The 23,399-nt window shown below is 35.7% G+C and overlaps 1 protein-coding gene across 50 annotated transcripts in view; it reads left to right on the top strand.

Moving 5' to 3' along the window:
* The first annotated feature begins 209 nt into the window (after positions 1–209).
* The window catches only part of LOC118290626, a 33,410-nt gene continuing 10,220 nt past the window's right edge, over positions 210–23,399 (top strand). For 6 of the 50 annotated variants that reach the window (XM_047328773.1, XM_047328821.1, XM_047328776.1 and 3 more), the window contains exons 1-49: positions 210–334; positions 2,558–2,674; positions 3,591–3,694; positions 3,804–3,855; positions 4,017–4,169; positions 4,267–4,431; positions 5,095–5,247; positions 6,499–6,663; positions 6,798–6,950; positions 7,199–7,342; positions 7,438–7,608; positions 7,731–7,760; positions 7,908–8,060; positions 8,137–8,307; positions 8,517–8,561; positions 9,261–9,299; positions 9,404–9,544; positions 10,915–11,085; positions 11,519–11,557; positions 12,652–12,720; positions 13,075–13,122; positions 13,498–13,563; positions 13,989–14,051; positions 14,275–14,340; positions 14,767–14,829; positions 15,056–15,121; positions 15,836–15,901; positions 16,211–16,273; positions 16,499–16,564; positions 16,989–17,051; positions 17,275–17,340; positions 17,768–17,830; positions 18,055–18,120; positions 18,411–18,473; positions 18,700–18,765; positions 19,061–19,117; positions 19,345–19,410; positions 19,701–19,763; positions 19,990–20,055; positions 20,351–20,413; positions 20,640–20,705; positions 20,993–21,055; positions 21,283–21,348; positions 21,639–21,701; positions 21,928–21,993; positions 22,289–22,351; positions 22,578–22,643; positions 22,931–22,993; positions 23,221–23,286. In XM_047328773.1, coding sequence (XP_047184729.1) covers positions 3,593–3,694; positions 3,804–3,855; positions 4,017–4,169; positions 4,267–4,431; positions 5,095–5,247; positions 6,499–6,663; positions 6,798–6,950; positions 7,199–7,342; positions 7,438–7,608; positions 7,731–7,760; positions 7,908–8,060; positions 8,137–8,307; positions 8,517–8,561; positions 9,261–9,299; positions 9,404–9,544; positions 10,915–11,085; positions 11,519–11,557; positions 12,652–12,720; positions 13,075–13,122; positions 13,498–13,563; positions 13,989–14,051; positions 14,275–14,340; positions 14,767–14,829; positions 15,056–15,121; positions 15,836–15,901; positions 16,211–16,273; positions 16,499–16,564; positions 16,989–17,051; positions 17,275–17,340; positions 17,768–17,830; positions 18,055–18,120; positions 18,411–18,473; positions 18,700–18,765; positions 19,061–19,117; positions 19,345–19,410; positions 19,701–19,763; positions 19,990–20,055; positions 20,351–20,413; positions 20,640–20,705; positions 20,993–21,055; positions 21,283–21,348; positions 21,639–21,701; positions 21,928–21,993; positions 22,289–22,351; positions 22,578–22,643; positions 22,931–22,993; positions 23,221–23,286 — 3,967 coding nt within the window. In that variant the 5' untranslated portion in view covers positions 210–334; positions 2,558–2,674; positions 3,591–3,592. The remainder of the gene's footprint in view (positions 335–2,557; positions 2,675–3,590; positions 3,695–3,803; positions 3,856–4,016; positions 4,170–4,266; positions 4,432–5,094; positions 5,248–6,498; positions 6,664–6,797; positions 6,951–7,198; positions 7,343–7,437; positions 7,609–7,730; positions 7,761–7,907; positions 8,061–8,136; positions 8,308–8,516; positions 8,562–9,260; positions 9,300–9,403; positions 9,545–10,914; positions 11,086–11,518; positions 11,558–12,651; positions 12,721–13,074; positions 13,123–13,497; positions 13,564–13,988; positions 14,052–14,274; positions 14,341–14,766; positions 14,830–15,055; positions 15,122–15,835; positions 15,902–16,210; positions 16,274–16,498; positions 16,565–16,988; positions 17,052–17,274; positions 17,341–17,767; positions 17,831–18,054; positions 18,121–18,410; positions 18,474–18,699; positions 18,766–19,060; positions 19,118–19,344; positions 19,411–19,700; positions 19,764–19,989; positions 20,056–20,350; positions 20,414–20,639; positions 20,706–20,992; positions 21,056–21,282; positions 21,349–21,638; positions 21,702–21,927; positions 21,994–22,288; positions 22,352–22,577; positions 22,644–22,930; positions 22,994–23,220; positions 23,287–23,399) is intronic. The other 44 variants (XM_047328783.1, XM_047328798.1, XM_047328788.1 and 41 more) reach the window with 43 other exon arrangements.

Raw genomic sequence — 23,399 nt, forward strand, 5'->3', positions numbered from 1 at the left:
CATTCTTGTGAGATTATTATCTTTGATTCTCAGACACACACACACACACACACACACACACACACACACACACACATACATATAGAAAAGAAAAAAAAAGCTGATAAAACTGACAAGGAAACTCCAGAAATAATTAAACCTGTTGAGTCACTGCCAGGACAGACTGTGCCTTACTATATTTCAGGAAGTTTTTTTCGTACAGCCCAGAGTTCCCATAGTTCCCATAGTTCAGCATACGGGTTTGGCAGGCTCTACACTCTGCGGGAGTGAAGTGAACATCCTGAGCACAGAAGCGGAGCAAGTTCAGCAGAAAGTGAGAGGACAGTGAACTATGGTAAGAAAAGTTGTTTTATTCACCCTTTCTTTTTGTAAGGAATATGTTTTATTTGGTGTTTTTCACAAATCACTGAGGGAGCATGCCGTTTTGAGTTTGACCTATTTACATTGAAATCATTTTCTCTGCGACTTTTTCAATGAACCATAGCTTTCTAAATGTTTATATATGAGCGTGTGAGATGATAGAAGTAAAAGAGGAATCTTTTCCCAGATAGTCCACCTGTTTGCTCCAACTCATCTCTGTTGACTTAAACTGCTCCATGTGTGCTGTTTGTTTTCTCTGTATGGACTGAGAAAGGGAGTACTGGCCAAAGATAGTTATTCCTGGACATTAACATGGATAAACAAAGAGATAAATATTTTAATATATGAGCATCATCATGTTCTATATTGAGTGATGAAATATACTGGGAAATTCCAGCACTGGCTTTAATATTGTTAACATTCAGGTTTTTGCAGTATTTAAAAGTTTTGTTATTCAAAACTTGGTTGATTCTATAATCTTCTGATGTGTAATTGAAGTGCAATGAAGTAAACTGATTGGCTCACCAACATTACAAGTTGTCAATATTGATGTTTAACAGATATTTGACTAAACCTATAACCCAGAATGACAAAATAAGACAAAACTCAACAACACAACTTTGGTTATCCAAGAACAGACCAGAGAGGAAGATGGTGAAAGGTTACAGATAAGAAATAAACAAGAAAGAGAGAAAATACAAAAAGAAAGTTATATACAGCACGTTACTGTACATCCGTGTGCATAAAAGTAATGTAAGCTATGTTCTCAACCAATATTGCAGTCTCATGTTGTCCCATATCAATGTAACAGCGTAGATAATGTATGAAATTAAATTCTGTGAATTAATGTTTGTATATACATCCAGTTACCAGTTTATTAAACTAAACTAAAGCTTTACAACAGTCCTGCCATATAATCCTATTTTCTTATTTTGCGCGAGGCACATGGCCGCCCACCCTGAGTCTGGTTCTGCCACAAGTTTCTTCCTGTTAAAAGGGAGTTGTTTATTTTTCTCTCTACTGTCAATGTTGGAACTGGTGGGTTTTCCCATAATGTTGTAAGGTTTTACCTTACTGTGTACGGTGCCTCACGATAATATATGTTGTGATTTGACACTTTACCACAAAGAAGAGCAGAGCAGCAAAGACTAAAGCAAATTACATGGAAAATTAGCATCCTGTAGACATAGTTATTAGAGTCCGACTGATTTTTGGGGGCCGATATCGATATTTGGAAGTACTAAGTTCCTGATACAGATACATCGGTATATATATATATACATATATATATATATATATATATATATGTATATATATATTACATATAATTCCTCAAAAATTGCACGATGGTGTATCCATGGCATGTATACTTCTTTCTGCCAACAATACCACAATACATTGTTCCACAACTTACAAACACAAATGCAGTAGATTATTATGATGCAATACAAAATGATGATGATTGTCCGAAATCTTAATTGACTGCTCAATCTATGGCAACCGATAGACATGATCTGCTACCTTAGGGACAATGCATTTCTAAAACATCACGTCTAGCCCCCTCAACAGACAGACATTCCTGTTCTCTTGAACATCAGACTTTAAATCGCTGTTTAATTGTTGTAAAAAAAAAAGTGTCTGCCTGTGTGACAGTGGTTCCACTGTTGAGCTCTGCACCTGTGAACCTAGTCTCCTCTCACACTAATAACTTGTAATGAAATGCCATTGTTGTCGCAGATCAATTGTCAGTACACATGATGTCTTTGTACTATGTAAAATGACTTCACTATGGGTTGTCTTTCAGTACACAGGAATTGTGTATGCCACTGGAAACGCACACAGATGTACTCTCCAATATCGTCATGCATTTCTCACTCACTTCCATTTCTGAACATTTGTGAATCTTTCAAAAATGATAGATCTTAGGCTGATGTACGGTGGCCCTGAAGTGCAAACCACAACTCACACAACACGACAGCAAATCACACAACAGTACAGCAAAACGCCACAACCCAACAGCAAATCCCCAATTGGCTGTTTTGTGTTTGTGAGTCGCTGTCGTGTTGTGTGAGTTGCTGTCGTGTTGTGTGAGTCGCTGTAGTGTTGTGTGATTTGCTGTCGTGTTGTGTGAGTTGCTGCTGCATTGTGGTGAATTGCTGTCATGTTGTGTGATTTGCTGTTGTGGTTTGTACTTCAGGGCCACCGTACTGATGAGCTATCAAGCAGCGCTGGATTTTTCTCACTCAACCAGCGCTATGGAAGCATCTCTGTTTAATTCCGGTTAAGTAACCCTGAAGACGTTGAGCCAATAAAGGTGTGTATACTGGAAATCAATGTTAAACTTTTTTTAGTACTGCTAATTTTAAAAACATCTATGTTATACTGGGTTTTCAGATCTATAGCCTCTGTGCTAACAGTAAAGTATAATACAGTACGTGGTGATGATCGACGTCTACTTTAGAACTACTGTCTCCTGAGAAAAATGTTTTGGGAAAAAACTCAAGGCAGAGAAAACAGATAAACTAAGACACTGATACATTACTTACTTTTGTTGTAAGCACCACAAAGATGGATATATCTCTCAAACCTGGGTAGACTTTCTGAGAAATGAGAAATATTTGTTTTTAATATCGATGTTATTGTCCTCATTTTTTGAGTGTGAGGAATTTTAAAATCATACTGTTGCTCTTGTGTCCATTTCCCATTTTTTAATACAGGAGGATAATATATATTTTTTTTCATTTGAGGGTAGGATTCAGTGATAGAGTAGACATACAGTGTAGACTTTTTGACCATGTGTTTTCAATACTTGCTGTGCCATGACCAGCTCATCCTGTATTAATACCACATTTCACAAATGACTGGGGTCTAGATACTGTTAGCTGTCTGTGTGTCAGTCAATTAATTTCAGTTTCCGTCAGTGTACTTGATACAGTCAAGTTTCAAAGTCCATGGCATAAATGTGGGACCAGCCCACACATTTAATGACAAAAGCTTTTGGTGAGAGGAATAGTATTGATGTAATGAAATAATAACTAAACCAACCCTCCATGCGTTAATATTTGACCAGCCTTTCATTTGTTCAGAGAATAATTGATATCAGATTTGTGCCCAATCTGGAATGTTCCACATCTATTGTCTAACAATGGGCTGTTAAACAATGCAGCTAGTGAAGCTGGATGGAACATGATATAACTTTTTTTCCTGTTCCTTTCTATCTTCCTTAAAAGGAATGGCAATTTCTAAGAATGGCTTGACCATCTTTGCCCTTCTTGTGACATTTGTTTTTCTTGAAACATGGGACTTCAATGAATTTCCATGTCTGGTTTCACAGGTAGGACCACTGCATTTATGCAACCAATCAGAAACTATGGGACTTCTGCTTTGATTAACACAAAGCTGTCATTTTAACCTGCTGGGTTTTTTTTGTGTTTTTTTTTAAGGAAGTTGTCGAAGAAGAAGACTTTCTACCTCACACCCGAGAGAGAAGAAATGGTTTGTCCAATGAATTAGTATCAGTGAATATGATCTCACCTTTTGGGAAAGAACACTTACTTGCTTTGCAACAATTGATCCCATTCTTACGTAGTTTAGCAGTGTCAATTTTCTCCTTCAACCCTTGACTCTTTTTTTTTTGCTTACCTCAATCTTTGCAGTGCCTGCAGGCCAGTGGAATTACATTATTGACATTGTTGTGAATGCCTCTAATGCGGAAGCTTTAGAGCAGATCCGCGCTTCCTTGAATGCTACTGATCTTCCCATACAACTTGATAGCCACACGGAGATCTCTGATGTTAGCATCACGACGGGTGAGGGACAACCCTGAGCTCCTACAAACAACTCCACAACAAACACATTGCCAAGATTTACTGCATGTGATCAAACATTTTTTTTTTCTTCTGACAGTGTGTTACTCAACTGGCACTGGCTTCCAGTGTAGATGTGAGGAACAGTTTGCTTGGCCATATAGCACCTGTGTCACATATGGAGCCTGTGATCAAACATGGAGCGGAATCTGTAAATGCATCAATGCCATTCCAGCTGGCAACCAGTCCTGTCAGCCAATATCAGGTAATCAAAACACAATGCCTTTATTAGATACAATAACAATGAATTCAAGGACATGTCAATCTTGACATGTACTTGACAATAACCCTGCACTTCCTCTTCAGACACGGTGGTCTAATATTTTCGTGTTCCTGGTTTCAGTTTTTCCAGCTTGAAGCTGGCACTGTTTGGATTCGCTAACAAGTTTGCCATGTCTAGTTTTATAAAGTTGACACAGTGAAGCTGATAAGGAGCTGATATTATGCTTGTGTTTATAGCTTATTGGAAAAAAGAAAATCACTCATTCCAGGTTTAAAGACTATACATAGCAGAACATAGACACGTGTCAGTAAAACACAAAAGTATATTAGTTATGGTAATTACATTTTTGTTCCATTTTGAAAGAATTTAGGCCACTATACTGCTTATCTCCATGTCCATAGATTTAACAAATGCAAAATGCATATTTCCTTTTTAAGTTTGGGTTAGCTAAAGGTACTGAATAAAACTCTGTATATGGTACCACCAAGCCCACTCCCTAGAACTTAATTTCGTGTGATTGATAAAGGACCAGCGCCTTCCCAGAAAATTCAGATTTAGCCACCATCACTGCATATTTGCAGTTATGTTTCCACAATTGTACAAAACCATGAGAGCGAAAAAAGGCCCTGAATACTTTTCCTACAGGGCTGCTAACTCGGTACGAGTACGAAGTGGAGGTGGAGCTGAATGTGACAGATGTTGGGACAGTGGACTACCTCAGGAGCCTTCTTAACAATAACAGCTTCTCCCTGGCTCTGGGGCCCGTTGTGAATGTCACAGACATTGACATCACCACAGGTAAGAAGGGCCAGGTTCGTGATGGGTTTCCTTTTCCCTTTAATTAAATTTTTTTTTTTAGAAGAATATCTCTTAAAAGAATATCTCTGTCCATTCATCTCAATTCCATCAATCACGTGTTTATTGTCCAATTTCATTCCTATTAACTCTACGGCAGCTAAAACCTTCACCCAGCTCTGGGAATTCTGTCACCACGAAACTGATCAGTGTGGTTCATTGCCTGCGGGTAACATGGGAAAGGGAAAGTCCCTCTATAGAGCCAGGGTTTTGTTTGTCCGTTCTGGGCTACTGTAGAAACATGGCAGTGCAACATGGCGGACTCCATGGAAGAGGAACAGCTGCTGATTTAGATATACAGTAAAAGGGCTCATTCTTAGGTCACAGAAACAACGATTTGTAGTTTCAGGTACTTACACACCAATGAAAAACATTATGTAGTAAACAATATGTGTTCAATAATTTAGTATTGCCCACAAAAGGATGTTATGAAAATATGCACAACCCATCCTAGATACTGGACCTTCATGTCCTGTGGACTAAGCTATTAACAAATCTCTTCCAGCGAGTACAGTAGTTGTAAATAACTTGGCCCATAAGAGGAAAATCTAACAGTCCTTTTAAAAAAAATACAAATAAACTGCAAACATTGGCATTAACTCAACAAACTGACCAAACAACCTGAGACAAGAGTGAGGCATATATACTGGTTGATCAGACCATGAAGACCACACAAAATAGACAATAACTAAACCCCAATACAAAGAGTAACCCACCCTAGGGCTCAGAATCCTACAAAAGGTCACCACATGAATCTGAGGGGTCATGATAGAATTAATGGTGTGGAAGACCATTGGGACATTTCCTTTAATATTTGTATTTTTGTAAAATAAAATTTTACCTCAGTAGCTTCTTAAATGAAACCATATGAGAAGTTTAAAGGGGACATTTCTCTCTGGTGGGACTTCTAACAAACCATACATATCTGAAATGTATCCAAGATTTAACTAGATTTAACTGCTTATTTCTCCATTGGTGACTCTCACTTCTCTCTCAGTCTGTCCTCCTCCATGTTTCCTTTGTTTCAACTTTCCCTCTCTTTTCAGCTCACAGGTTTGCCTCACTTATAATCTCCCTTCCCCCTCCTTCCTGCCTTTTATTTCCTGTCCAGGTAGAAAGTTACTTTACTTCCTTTCTACTACAGCACGGTGTAATACTTACTATCTTTACTCTTTTGCTCTTGTGTTTCTTTAGTGTGTTACCCGAATGGCACCAACTTCCAGTGCAGATGTGAGGATCAGAATGTTTGGTCATATAGGGACTGTCTTACATATGGAGCCTGTGATGAGATCACCAGTGACACATGCCGCTGTATCAACAGTATTCCATCCAGTGGGCGGTACTGCCAGCCAAATACAGGTGAAGTAGACTTCAAATGCTTACTTAAGGTTTATTGAAGGTCCACTTTTACATTTTAACATGTATGTGTCATTGTGTCAAAAGCACTTTAGGCATTGCCAAAAAAGTTTTCTTCTTGTTTCTTTGCTTGGCAGTTGTCCAGCTGTATGAATACATAGTTGAAGTGGAAATCCATGTCAGTGATGATGCACAGATCGTACAATTAAGGCACGCTTTGGAGAACATCAGTTTTCCTGTTAGACTCAGCAACACTGTCAACATCACACAAATTGACATAATATTTACTGGTAAGAACTTGTAATCTGTACCTGGTAATTAGAAAAATACACAATGACATAATTAGAAAAAAAGGCTACTACATATGTGTGAATCTAGACCAAAATATGAGCAAGGCTGTTTATTGTTGAACCTTTAGAACAGTATATGTAAAAATCTAAGATGACAGATCCATGTTTCAGCAAGCCCAGATGTCATTGCATGATTTAAACATGAAAGAAAATACTGAACACTTCAATCAGACCCTCTTTTTCAACAGTGACCCCAGTTACGTATGAATACCAGATTTACATTGAGATGAACACGACAGATGCAGACCAGCTGAGAAACACCCTGAAAAATATGACCTTCCCGGTCCAAATCGGCACGCAAATAAACATCTCAGATGTCGATATGATTAACGGTAAGGGCAAATATTTTAGCCATCAGAAGGTGGAGTTTACTGTGACACATATTTTGAGAAGGAAAAGATTGAAAATATGTGGTGGTCACTAAAAGTTTGCAGCCAAGATGGCGCGGGTTTCCAGTGTCGGTGTGAGGATGACTACCTTTGGCCTTGTGACACGTGTTCCACCTATGGGAAATGTGATGGAGATACAAACAACACATGCAGTTGTGTCAAAGCTATTCCCACGAATGGACAATACTGTCAGTCAATACACAATCAAAGTAAGTTGGATGGTCACAACGAGTGTGGGACTGAATGGCTTGTTTGTAAGTGGTTTTACCATAGTGTGTCCTCAGTGTGATTTTTTACTTTGACACAAACAAATCTTTGTTTCTGTCTACAGACCTCACAGTATGTCCTCTGACAACACCAGGTAAAGCAGAGTCAACACTACTGGATTAAATCAGAAAAGAGTCATGTTTTGTTCATGATACATTCGATTTTTTTTCTATTTCTCTCTTAAAATGATCAAACTAATTTGAAGTTTCCCATATCGTTCTATAATATTTTGCATCTGCAGCTCCTCCAGCTGTTTACAAGTACCTAATTTCTGTTGAGTTGAACGTCTCAGTTGTTGGACTCATCGATCAACTGAGGACCATTCTGAGCAACATCAGTTACCCCATCAGCATCGGCAACCACATACAAATCTCTCATGTCAACATGTCCACAGGTAGGAACAGTAACACATTCACAGAATGAATTATTGGACACTTCAACAATTCATTGATTATGATTTTTCTCTGTAGTTTGTTACCCCAACAGTTCAACATACCAGTGCAGATGTGAGGAGCAGTTCCGTTGGCCTTGTCATATGTGCTCCACTTTTGGCAAATGCAATGATACATTTGATAATAGCTGTGGATGCATCAATGCCATTCCTCCTGATGGGCAGTATTGCCAGTCTGTTGACCAATACAGTAAGCATCTCTAACAAAGAAATTGTTATTGTGGCTATAAAAGTCTTTATTACAACTTATTTGTGACAAATTAGTTTTTTCACTTTTTTTTACTGTATAGTTTGGAGTATCTTAATATTTCTAAAATATTAAGAGATGAAAACATAGAGTTGGTTATGGCTTCATTTGAATTCATTCAGTGTTCACTTTTCTTTCTCTTTTTCCCTCAGACCTTACATCTTGTCCTGTTACAACACCCACTCCATCAGCAACAAGTAAGACTGAGTGTCATGATCAGCCAAGATCACAAACTCCTGTTATTGAACTATGAAAATACTAGGTTGGTTTTACTTGGTTTTTCTTGATGGACTACTTTTTTAATTTTGTGTTTATCTTTGATCTTCTGATTTTTTTTCTGTTTTATTCCAGTTGTTTCTTGCATTTAAATTTTTGTGATCCTTTGTGTTTTATGAATAGTTTTATTTCCGGCTTTATTTTGAAATTAAATTTCCTGTCTCTTTCTGTCACGTTTTCTTGTGAGTCCCTGTGATTGTCTGCACCTGTTCCTAATCTGTCTCACCTGTGTCTAATTATCTCGGCACCTCCTGTCTATATAGAGTCCGTGCTTCCCTTTGGCATTGTCAGTTCTTCGGCTTTGTTCCTGCTCTGCTCCCCAGTATTTTCCTTAGGTTTTGCAATTTGTTCTACTGCCTGAGTATGCATTTTGGATTACCTAAGTTTGGCTCTTGTTTATTTTCCCTTTAAAGTCTGTAAGTTGTTTCTTTTTACTCTTACCTGCATGTTGGGTCCTGCTCCATTATCCTTGACATTGAGAGGGCAACATCAATCTGAATTATATATAAAAACCACAGCACAGAGCAGAAATGTCTAGAAATAGTTTAAAATATCTTTTAATTGGTTATGCCTACAATTGAATTCCTTTAGTGATCACTTTTCTTTCTCTTTTCCCTCAGACTTGACATCTTGTCCTATTACAACTCCATCACCAACAAGTAAGACAGAGCCAATGCTATCTTACAAAATTAACCAGATGTATAATATAAAAACCACAGCACAGAGCAGAAATGATTCAGCTTGCCTTTTTCTGTCTCTGCAGCTTCTCCAGTCATCTATGAATATGTTATTTCAATTGAGCTGAACACCACAGATGTTGCAGTGATGGACAGACTGAGAAACATCAGCTACCCAGTCGGTATTGGAAATGACATACAAGTCCTTCACATTAACATTTCTACAGGTAACAACAATGCCTTTGTAACCGGATAAGTACATACGTTGTGCCTTTTGTGGTGTACTTTGAAAGGTACTACACATTCAAATAGTTGCACTTCCAATAATGTCACAGCACACGTACATTAGTATTCAAACAACATTGTTTTGTTTTTTTAATTTATTTTCTTCTCCAAATTTGCCACTGATTTAGTTTTCATGATACGGTTATTTGCAGCTTTTTTTGTCACTAAAATCAATTTTAGTATATAGCACTGCTTTGGCATGAAGAAGACTAACTTCAAAACTCAACAGTAAATGGTTAATGGTATTGTGTGTATGTCTTTTCTAGTCTTATTGGCCTCCCAAAGCACTTACCAGTCAAAGTCCCATTCACCCATTCGCACACATTTATACAGCGCTTCCATACACAGCACTTTTTCTGTCACACATCATTCATTCACTGCCGGTACAGCCGTCAGGGGCAATTTAAGGTGAAGTTAGTGGACTGGGGGATCCTGGGATTGAAAACATCAACCCTCCCTTTTGTAGACAACCCTCACTACCTCCTGAGCCACAGCCACCCCATCACGCACAAAATAATGACCAAAAGTTGGTTTGTTTAGAGTTAGAAAGTTTGTAATATTCTAATATCTTGTGCATATTTTTAATATTTTGTTAAAGGTGACATTATATGCTCGTATTCAGGTTCATACTTTTAATTTGGGTTACCACTTGAAAAGGTTTACATGCTCTCATGTTCAGAAAGGCATCAGTGCTCTCATACTGCCCATTCCTGCAGCTCCTCTTTTCACCCTCTGTCTAAAACGCCTGGATTCCTTTTTTTTCCCCCCGCCTCCCGATAAACCCCAGTCTGCTCTGATTGGCCAGCTGGCCCAGTCTGTTGTGTTTGGTCAACCGCATTCAAAATGTGTAGGAAATGTCATGCCCCTTCACCAGAGAAGTGGAGATAATCAGATTGCAAAGAGTCCCTCTGTGACATCAGAGTGGGAGAAAAATCTGAACCAGTTGTCCAGAACCAGGCTGTAGGGTTTAGCCAGCAGGCTCCACAGATACACAGTTATGTGCACAAACACTGAAAAGGTGATTTTTGCAAAATCTCAGCTTAAAACCTTTGTCCGTGTGGACACACATTTATAAATCTAACTAGACATTGGAAGATGTCATGTTGGGCAAATGAGTCCTATGACTGTATATTGCCAATGTATGATTTAGAACAATGTCATTTGTTTTATTCAATTTTTTTCTTTATTCACTGGGGTTTTTAAAATTAGGAATCAATTCAGTTGTTCATTTATTTACATAAAATGTATGCCTTGGCAATGTGTTGATTATACACAGTTATTGTATGATTTTACTTTATTTTACTGTCCCCAGTTTGCTATCCAAGCAGCGGTGGTTACCAGTGCAGATGTGAGGATCAGTATCGTTGGTCATGTGACCAGTGTTTAACATATGGATCCTGTGACAACATCATGTATGACACATGTGGATGCATCAGTGCCATTCCTCCAGATGGACAGTATTGCCAGCCTGTTGACCACCACAGTAAGTTTTTTTTCCCCAGGCTGTGCGGGTTTGTCAAAGCACTGACACATATACCGTGTATAAATAGAAATAAAACTTTGAAAAATATTCCTTAGTGATTCCTTCATTATATTCATACTTCCAGCTGTATGCCACTCTGTTGGTCCATACTGAAAATTAGTTTGTAAAAATTGAAAAGACGAGACATATCAAGTTACATTTGAAGAAGAAAACAGCAAATCAGTTGAAATTCATTAAATCTAAGCACATAATTTTCAACTGAGTTATTTAAATAGATTGAAATTACATTTTTGAAACGGCAGCATCTGAGTTTGGGAATGCATAATGACATTTCAATGTATTTCAAGCAGAAGATGACACCACATTTTTTAAATCGTATATTTAAGCTAGTACAGTGTTTGGCTTAGACATCTCTCTCTCTCTCTCCTTACAGACTTTACAGCTTGTCCTCCTAGAACAACTTCAGCAACAAGTGAGAATTCAAGAGCATCAAACAGCCATAACATGAAAACTTAAAATCCAACATCTAATTTTTTTTACATTAAACCATATTTCTTTTAATATCTCCCTACAGCTGTTTCTCCAGCTGTTTATAAGTACCTCATTTCTATTGAGTTGAACGTCTCAGATGTTACACTGATCGATAGACTGAGGACCATTCTGAGCAACAACAGTTACCCCATCAGCATCAGCAACCGCATACAAATCTCTCTTGTTTCTGACTGCCATCACTACTTTTTCAACCAACACTCAGCCTTATACAATCTGATTCATTGTGTTTCTTTTATGTAAGCTATGCCAGTTTAAGTACAGAAATCTTCTTTGTTTTATTAAAAACAACTGTTGCAACAATACAAAACATACAGTTATCTCAACACCATACAGTTATCTCAACACCAACCACCACTGCCATAACTAGTATGTATTATACTTACTTATATGGGAAAAGATGTTGATTTGATTTTTTGATTTTAGTTTTCAGTTGAAGGTTATGTATATGATATTCACTGCCACCAAGTGTAACAGCAGCATCTTTGTGTTGCTAAGCCAAGTGAAAATGGCCCCTAAACACAGAACCAGAATAACTGAATACAATTACTCTGTACTCTGTATTTACTTTGCTTTACAAACACGACAACAATTGCTTTAACAGCTATAAACATAACAGCAACTACAGCTATACAACACAGTGTAACCAGTGTGCACTTCCTCTGTTCAACAATTGTTTGAAAATTCCAAGAAAATCACAATTTGAAGGAACTTTCAAAAACAGTGGATGAATAAATGTATAAAATGTTTTCTGTAGACTCAACACTTTACGCAACCACTGACTTAAACACCACAGCAGCTATATCACCAAAAAATAAGTATTTTAAAATAAGGGTATGGGTTAGTTATTTGCAAAGTATTCTTTAAGTAATATAGTACATGGACGTGAATAGTAAGCATAACTCATGATCATATACTGGTTGAATTGAGATTAAACATATGTTTCTACAACAAACTGGAACACCACAAAGTTTCAGTTTATAATTCCAACAATATTTTCAAAAATGTTCTGTTCAGATTCAACACTTGATGCTACTACAGATGCAAACACTACAAAAGCTTCAACAACAATAACAATTGTAACAAGTAGGTACACTAAAATATTTAGTTAAAATTTATTTGATATAAGTAAATACTTACGTTTAAATGTGTTGTAAGAGGACTCAAGATTAAACAAAGTGATCTAAGCTTGATTAACTTTTGGTTTCTTATGTAAGCAATAGCTCATAAAACAGTATTTGAAGACTCAACTTCTATTGCTAAAACAAATCTGAACACAACACTAAAAACTGTAGTTAATAGTACGTTTTAAGATTTTAATAGATATGTAACACTGATTAAAACCATACAGTAATTTAGGTTTTTACTTTAACTCTCAACTTGACACCTATTTTTTTTTACCCCTTTTCAGTATAATATGCTAATTTGTTTTCTATCCAGATTCAACACCTGCTACAGCAATTGCAACGACACCATCAGTTGCAACAAGTAAGTACCAAGGGGGGCAACTTAGTTTAAATGTTTAATTAAACTTGTGTCGCATACTCCTGCAGTATAATATACTGTAATCTCATTTCGTTTTCAAGTGTCAGAATTCAAATGTGCTACAACACTACTACAGTTGCAACACCCAAAACTGTAAAAAGACAGTGCTTTAAAATTCTTTCTTTCTTTTCTAAAAGTCCTTTCTTTTGCCTGATTTCTGTAATAGTTTTTTTGTGATTTGTCATCATATATCTACTTTCACCTAAATCAATAACTATACTTAGAACTGTAATAACTCATAGGTTTTCAGATGCTAGGGAGGAGTAACACACTGACTGAAACAAATGCCTAATATGCTTAATGGTACTTTTATTCTAGATTCAACTGCTGCTACAACAGAGTGGAACACCACAGCAATTGGAACAACACCAACGGTTGTAACAAGCAAGTATTCAGAAACCAATTGTAACAAAAGTTTAATCCAGTATTAGTATTTTGTTTCTTATAAAGTGAAGCTTGGAAAATGTATTGATTGTAACGATATTGCTAGTGATTCAATATTTATAGCAACAAAACAGCTGAACACAACAACAAAAGTGGCTACAAAAGTCTTTTTTGTTGTAACATGGTAGTTAGTATTTAATGTACTATTGTTACACACCTGTGCAGCAGACTGCAGTGAAACTTCATAGTAAGTAAGATGGGCTTCAAGAATTTAGATATCTGTTGTAATGTGGTTGTAAAACGGTCTATCTAACCACTACAACAGCTATACAGTAGTTGTACCACTACTTTGGGATACTCCTGCAACACAACTTACTGAAACTACTGAAAATGTCAGAATTTATGTGGTCAAATGTCTTTTGCAGATTCAACACCTATTGCCACGACACATATGAACACTACCGCAGCTGCAACATCAACTGTAACAAGTCAGTCACCTACATCACCTGTCTTTTTCCAAAATCCATCAATATTTGACTGTAGTCTATCCTCATATAACAGATTTTACACTAATAACTGTATTAATTAGTTTGTGTTCAGATACTAATGCGGAGTAACGCTGTTTGCAACCATACATTGATTTACAGTGATTGATCTTAAGTGGACACTACCCTTTTCAGTGTAATATGCTTAATTATACTTTTATTCCAGATTCAACACCTACTACAACTGAGTGGAACACCACAGCAATTGGAACAACAGCAACAGTTGTATCAAGTAAGTATTCAGAAACCAATTTTAACAAAAAAAAGTTTAATCCAGTATTAGTAGGGTGTTCCTTATGAAGTGAAGCTTAGTGAATGTATGGATTGTAATAATATTGCTAGTGATTCAATATTTATGACAACAACACAACTGAACACAACAACACCAAACGTGGTTACAAATGTCTGTCTTGTTATTACATTGTAGTTAGTATTTAATGTAATATGTGACATACCTTTGCAGTGGACTGTAGTGAAACTACAAAGTAAGTAAGATGGGCTTCAAGAATTTAGATATCTGTTGTAATCTGTTCGTAAATCGGTCTATCTAAGCTCTACAACAGCTATAGTTGTACCACTACTTTGGCATACTCCTGCAACACAACTTACTGAAACTACTGAAAATGTCAGAATTTATGTGGTCAAATGTCTTTTGCAGATTCAACACCTATTGCCACGACACAAATGAACACTACCGCAGCTGCAACATCAACTGTAACAAGTCAGTCACCTACATCACCTGTCTTTTTCCAAAATCCATCAATATTTGACTGTAGTCTATCCTCATATAACAGATTTTACACTAATAACTGCAATGACAAGTATATTTTCAGATGCTATGGCGGACTACCACTGTTTAAAACCATACATTGATTTGTAGTGATTTATTTTAAGTATACACTTTACCCTTTTCATTGTAATATGCCTAATGGTGGGTTTTTTTACAGATTCAACCCCTGCTACAATGGATAGGAACACCACAGCAATTGGAACAACACAAACAGTTGTAACAAGTAAGTATTCAGAAACCAATTGAAAAAAAAAGTTTAATCCAGTATTAGTATTTTGTTTCTTATGAAGTGAAACTTGGTGAATGTATTGATTGTAATGATATTGCTAGTGATTCAATAATTATAGCAACAACACATCTGAACACAACAACACTGAAAGTGGTTACAAAGGTCTGTCTTGTTATAACATGGTAGTCAGAATTTAACTCACTATTATGTGACATACCTGTGCAGTAGACATTAGTGAAACTTCATAGTAAGTAAGATGGGATTCAAGAATTTAGATAACTGTTGTAGTGTGGTTTTCAAACAGTCTATCTAAGCAATACAACGGCTATAGTTGGACCACTACTTTGGCATACTCCTGCAACACAACTTACTGAAACTACTGAAAATGTCGGAATTCATGTCGTCAAATATCTGTGCAGATTCAACACCTATTGCTACAACACATATGAACACTACCACAGCTGCAAAAGCAACTGTAACCAGTCAGTCACCTTACATCACCTTTCTTTTTCCAAAATCCATCAATATTTGACTGTAATTTATCCTCATGTGTCAGATGTTACACTAATAACTGCAATAACTACTATATTTTCTGATACAAGGGCGGACTACCACTGTTTAAAACCATACATTGATTTGTAGTGATTTATTTTAAGTATACACTTTACCCTTTTCAGTGTAATATACCTAATGGTGGTTTTATTACAGATTCAACTCCTTCTACAACGGATAGGAACAACACCGCAATTGGAACAACACCAACAGTAGTAACAAGTAAGTATTCAGAAACCAATTGTAACAAAAAAAAGTTTAATCCAGTATTAGTATTTTCTTATGAAGTGAAGCTTGGTAAATGTATTGATTGTAATGATATTGCTAGTGATTCAATATTTATAGCAACAAAACAGCTGAACACAACACCAAAAGTCTGTGTTGTTGTATCATGGTAGTTAGTATTTAATGTACTATTATTAATGTACTTCAACAGCTATAGTTGTACCACTACTTTGGGATACTCCTGCAACACAACTTACTGAAACTACTGAAAATGTCGGAATTTATGTGGTCAAATGTCTTTTGCAGATTCAACACCTATTGCCACAACACATATGAACACTACCACAGCTGCAACAGCAACTGTAACAAGTCAGTCACATTACATCACTTTTTTTCCCCCAAATCTGTCAATATCTGACTGTAATGTATCCTCATATATATGATGTTACACTAATAACTGCAATAACTAGTATGTTTTTGATACTAGGATGGAGTAACCCAGTTTGAAACCATACGTTGATTTACATTGATTGATCTTAAGTGGACACCTTATCCTTTTCAGCGTAATATGCCTAATTGTACTTTTTATTCCAGATTCAACACCTGCTACAACGGAGTGGAACACCACAGCAATTGGAACAACACCAACAGTTGTAACCAGTAAGTATTCAGAAACCGATTGTAACAAAAAAAAAATTAATCCAGTATTAGTATTTTTTTTTCTCATGAAGTGAAGCTTGGTAAATGTATTGATTGTAATGATATTGCTAGTGATTCAATATTTATAGCAACACAAATGAACACAAAAACACCAAAAGTGGTTACAAATGCCTGTCTTATTACATGGTAGTTAGTATTTAATGTAATATTATGTGACATACCTGTGCAGTGGACTGTAGTGAAACTTCAAAGTAAGTAAGATGGGTTTCAAGAATTTAGATATCTGTTGTAATGTGGTTGTAAAACGGTCTATCTAAGCTCTACAACAGCTATAGTTGTACCACTACTTTGGCATACTCTGGCAACACAAGTTAATGAAACTACTGAAAATGTCGGAATTTATATTTGTAAAATGTTTTTGCAGATTCAACACCTATTGCCACAACACATATGAACACTACCACAGCTGCAACAGCAACTGTAACAAGTCAGTCACATTACATCACTTTTTTCCCCCAAATCTGTCAATATTTGACTGTAATGTATCCTCATATATCAGATGTTACACTAATAACTGCAATAACTAGTATATTTTTGATACTAGGATGGAGTAACCCAGTTTGAAACCATACGTTGATTTACAGTGATTGATCTTAAGTGGACACCTTATCCTTTTCAGTGTAATATGCCTAATTGTACTTTTATTCCAGATTCAACACCTGCTACAACGGAGTGGAACACCACAGCAATTGGAACAACACCAACAGTTGTAACAAGTAAGTATTCAGAAACCGATTGTAACAAAACCAAAAATTAATCCAGTATTAGTATTTTTTTTCTCATGAAGTGAAGCTTGGTAAATGTATTGATTGTAATGATATTGCTAGTGATTCAATATTTATAGCAACACAACTGAACACTAATACACCAAAAGTGGTTACAAATGCCTTTCTTGTTATTACATGGTAGTTAGTATTCAATATAATATGATGTGACATACCTGTGCAGTGGACTGTAGTGAAACTTCAAAGTAAGTAAGATGGGTTTCAAGAATTTAGATATCTGTTGTAATGTGGTTGTAAAACGGTCTATCTAAGCTCTACAACAGCTATAGTTGTACCACTACTTTGGCATACTCTGGCAACACAAGTTAATGAAACTACTGAAAATGTCAGAATTTATATTTGTGAAATGTGTTTGCAGATTCAACACCTATTTCCACAACACATATGAACACTACCGCAGCTGCAACAGCAACTGTAACAAGTCAGTCACTTTACATCACTTTTTTTCCCCAAATCTGTCAATAATTAATTGTAATTGATCCTCATATATCAGATCTTACACTAATTACTTCAATAACTAGTATATTTTTTCATACTATTATGGAGTAACCCACTTTGAAACCATACGTTGATTTACAGTGATTGATCTTAAGTGGACACTTTACCCTTTTCAGTGTAATATGCTTAATTATACTTTTATCCCAGATTCAACACCTGCTACAACGGAGTGGAACACCACAGCAATTGGAACATCACCAACAGTTGTAACAAGTAAGCATTCAGAAACCAATTGTAACAAACAAAAATTAAATCCAGTATTAGTATTTTGTTTCTTATGAAGTGAAGCTTGGTAAATGTATTGATTGTAATGATATTGCTAGTGATTCAATAGTTATAGCAACAAAACAGCTTAACACAACACCAAAAGTCTGTCTTGTTATAACAGGGTAGCTAGTATTTAATGTACTTCAACAGCTATAGTTGTACCACTACTTTGGCATACTCCTGCAACACAACTTACTGAAAATGTCGGAATTTATGTGGTCAAATGTCTTTTGCAGATTCAACACCTACTGCCACAACACATATGAACACTACCACAGCTGCAACAGCAACTGTAACAAGTCAGTCACCTTAAATCACTTTTTTTTCTCCAAAATCTGTCAATATTTGACTGTAATTTATCCTCATATATCAGATGTTGCACTAGTAACTGCAATAACTAGTATATTTTTTGATACTAGGATGGAGTAACACAGTTTGAAACCATACATTGATTTACAGTGATTGATCTTAAGTGTACACCTTATCCTTTTCAGTGTAATATGCCTAATTGTACTTTTATTCCAGATTCAACACCTGCTACAACAGAGCGGAACACCACAGCAATTGGAACAACACCAACAGTTGTAACAAGTAAGTATTCAGAAACCAATTGTAACAAAAAAAAGTTTAATCCAGTATTAGTATTTTCTTATGAAGTGAAGCTTGGTAAATGTATTGATTGTAATGATATTGCTATTGATTATATATTTATAGCAACAAAACAGCTGAACACAACACCAAAAGTCTGTCTTGTTGTAACAGGGTAGCTAGTATTTAATGTACTTCAACAGCTATAGTTGTACCACTACTTTGGCATACTCCGGCAACACAACTTAATGAAACTACTGAAAATGTCAGAATTTATTTTTGTAAAATGTTTTTGCAGATTCAACACCTATTGCCACAACAGATATGAACACTACCACAGCTGCAACCGTAACAAGTCAGTCACCTTACATCACTTTTTTTTTCTCCAAAATCTGTCAATAATTGATTGTAATTTATCCTCATATATCAGATGTTGCACTAATAACTGCAATAACTAGTATATTTTTTGATACTAGGATGGAGTAACACAGTTTGAAACCATACATTGATTTACAGTGATTGGTCTTAAGTGGACACCTTATCATTTTCAGTGTAATATGCCTAATTGTACTTTTATTCCAGATTCAACACCTGCAACAACGGAGTGGAACACCACAGCAATTGGAACAACACCAACAGTTGTAACAAGTAAGTATTCAGAAACCAATTTTAACCAAAAAAAGTTTAATCCAGTATTAGTATTTTGTTTCTTATGAAGTGAAGCTTGGTAAATGTATTGATTGTAATGATATTGCTAGTGATTCAATAGTGATAGCAACAAAACAGCTTAACACAACACCAAAAGTCTGTCTTGTTATAACAGGGTAGCTAGTATTTAATGTACTTCAACAGCTATAGTTGTACCACTACTTTGGCATACTCCTGCAACACAACTTACTGAAAATGTCGGAATTTATGTGGTCAAATGTCTTTTGCAGATTCAACACCTACTGCCACAACACATATGAACACTACCACAGCTGCAACAGCAACTGTAACAAGTCAGTCACCTTAAATCACTTTTTTTTCTCCAAAATCTGTCAATATTTGACTGTAATTTATCCTCATATATCAGATGTTGCACTAGTAACTGCAATAACTAGTATATTTTTTGATACTAGGATGGAGTAACACAGTTTGAAACCATACATTGATTTACAGTGATTGATCTTAAGTGTACACCTTATCCTTTTCAGTGTAATATGCCTAATTGTACTTTTATTCCAGATTCAACACCTGCTACAACAGAGCGGAACACCACAGCAATTGGAACAACACCAACAGTTGTAACAAGTAAGTATTCAGAAACCAATTGTAACAAAAAAAAGTTTAATCCAGTATTAGTATTTTCTTATGAAGTGAAGCTTGGTAAATGTATTGATTGTAATGATATTGCTATTGATTATATATTTATAGCAACAAAACAGCTGAACACAACACCAAAATTCTGTCTTGTTGTAACAGGGTAGCTAGTATTTAATGTACTTCAACAGCTATAGTTGTACCACTACTTTGGCATACTCTGGCAACACAACTTAATGAAACTACTGAAAATGTCAGAATTTATTTTTGTAAAATGTTTTTGCAGATTCAACACCTATTGCCACAACAGATATGAACACTACCACAGCTGCAACAGCAACTGTAACAAGTCAGTCACCTTACATCACTTTTTTTTTCTCCAAAATCTGTCAATAATTGATTGTAATTTATCCTCATATATCAGATGTTGCACTAATAACTGCAATAACTAGTATATTTTTGATACTAGGATGGAGTAACACAGTTTGAAACCATACATTGATTTACAGTGATTGGTCTTAAGTGGACACCTTATCATTTTCAGTGTAATATGCCTAATTTTACTTTTATTCCAGATTCAACACCTGCTACAACGGAGTGGAACACCACAGCAATTGGAACAACACCAACAGTTGTAACAAGTATTCAGAAACCAGTTGTAACAAAAAAAAAATTAATTCAGTATTGGTATTTTGTTTCTTATGAAGTCAAGCTTTGGTAAATGTATTGATTGTAATGATATTGCTAGTGATTAAATAGTGATAGCAACAAAACAGCTTAACACAACACCAAAAGTCTGTCTTGTTATAACAGGGTAGCTAGTATTTAATGTACTTCAACAGCTATAGTTGTACCACTACTTTGGCATACTCCTGCAACACAACTTACTGAAAATGTCGGAATTTATGTGGTCAAATGTCTTTTGCAGATTCAACACCTACTGCCACAACACATATGAACACTACCACAGCTGCAACAGCAACTGTAACAAGTCAGTCACCTTAAATCACTTTTTTTTTCTCCAAAATCTGTCAATATTTGACTGTAATTTATCCTCATATATCAGATGTTGCACTAGTAACTGCAATAACTAGTATATTTTTTGATACTAGGATGGAGTAACACAGTTTGAAACCATACATTGATTTACAGTGATTGATCTTAAGTGTACACCTTATCCTTTTCAGTGTAATATGCCTAATTGTACTTTTATTCCAGATTCAACACCTGCTACAACAGAGCGGAACACCACAGCAATTGGAACAACACCAACAGTTGTAACAAGTAAGTATTCAGAAACCAATTGTAACAAAAAAAAATTAAATCCAGTATTAGTATTTTGTTTCTTATGAAGTGAAGCTTGGTAAATGTATTGATTGTAATGATATTGCTAGTGATTCAATAGTGATAGCAACAAAACAGCTTAACACAACACCAAAAGTCTGTCTTGTTATAACAGGGTAGCTAGTATTTAATGTACTTCAACAGCTATAGTTGTACCACTACTTTGGCATACTCCTGCAACACAACTTACTGAAAATGTCGGAATTTATGTGGTCAAATGTCTTTTGCAGATTCAACACCTACTGCCACAACACATATGAACACTACCACAGCTGCAACAGCAACTGTAACAAGTCAGTCACCTTAAATCACTTTTTTTTCTCCAAAATCTGTCAATATTTGACTGTAATTTATCCTCATATATCAGATGTTGCACTAGTAACTGCAATAACTAGTATATTTTTTGATACTAGGATGGAGTAACACAGTTTGAAACCATACATTGATTTACAGTGATTGATCTTAAGTGTACACCTTATCCTTTTCAGTGTAATATGCCTAATTGTACTTTTATTCCAGATTCAACACCTGCTACAACAGAGCGGAACACCACAGCAATTGGAACAACACCAACAGTTGTAACAAGTAAGTATTCAGAAACCAATTGTAACAAAAAAAAGTTTAATCCAGTATTAGTATTTTCTTATGAAGTGAAGCTTGGTAAATGTATTGATTGTAATGATATTGCTATTGATTATATATTTATAGCAACAAAACAGCTGAACACAACACCAAAATTCTGTCTTGTTGTAACAGGGTAGCTAGTATTTAATGTACTTCAACAGCTATAGTTGTACCACTACTTTGGCATACTCTGGCAACACAACTTAATGAAACTACTGAAAATGTCAGAATTTATTTTTGTAAAATGTTTTTGCAGATTCAACACCTATTGCCACAACAGATATGAACACTACCACAGCTGCAACAGCAACTGTAACAAGTCAGTCACCTTACATCACTTTTTTTTTCTCCAAAATCTGTCAATAATTGATTGTAATTTATCCTCATATATCAGATGTTGCACTAATAACTGCAATAACTAGTATATTTTTGATACTAGGATGGAGTAACACAGTTTGAAACCATACATTGATTTACAGTGATTGGTCTTAAGTGGACACCTTATCATTTTCAGTGTAATATGCCTAATTTTACTTTTATTCCAGATTCAACACCTGCTACAACGGAGTGGAACACCACAGCAATTGGAACAACACCAACAGTTGTAACAAGTATTCAGAAACCAGTTGTAACAAAAAAAAAATTAATTCAGTATTGGTATTTTGTTTCTTATGAAGTCAAGCTTTGGTAAATGTATTGATTGTAATGATATTGCTAGTGATTAAATAGTGATAGCAACAAAACAGCTTAACACAACACCAAAAGTCTGTCTTGTTATAACAGGGTAGCTAGTATTTAATGTACTTCAACAGCTATAGTTGTACCACTACTTTGGCATACTCCTGCAACACAACTTACTGAAAATGTCGGAATTTATGTGGTCAAATGTCTTTTGCAGATTCAACACCTACTGCCACAACACATATGAACACTACCACAGCTGCAACAGCAACTGTAACAAGTCAGTCACCTTAAATCACTTTTTTTTTCTCCAAAATCTGTCAATATTTGACTGTAATTTATCCTCATATATCAGATGTTGCACTAGTAACTGCAATAACTAGTATATTTTTTGATACTAGGATGGAGTAACACAGTTTGAAACCATACATTGATTTACAGTGATTGATCTTAAGTGTACACCTTATCCTTTTCAGTGTAATATGCCTAATTGTACTTTTATTCCAGATTCAACACCTGCTACAACAGAGCGGAACACCACAGCAATTGGAACAACACCAACAGTTGTAACAAGTAAGTATTCAGAAACCAATTGTAACAAAAAAAAATTAAATCCAGTATTAGTATTTTGTTTCTTATGAAGTGAAGCTTGGTAAATGTATTGATTGTAATGATATTGCTAGTGA

This window comes from Scophthalmus maximus, chromosome 18 (assembly GCF_022379125.1).
Source record: "Scophthalmus maximus strain ysfricsl-2021 chromosome 18, ASM2237912v1, whole genome shotgun sequence".
In the NCBI taxonomy this organism is placed as follows: Eukaryota; Metazoa; Chordata; class Actinopteri; order Pleuronectiformes; family Scophthalmidae; genus Scophthalmus; species Scophthalmus maximus.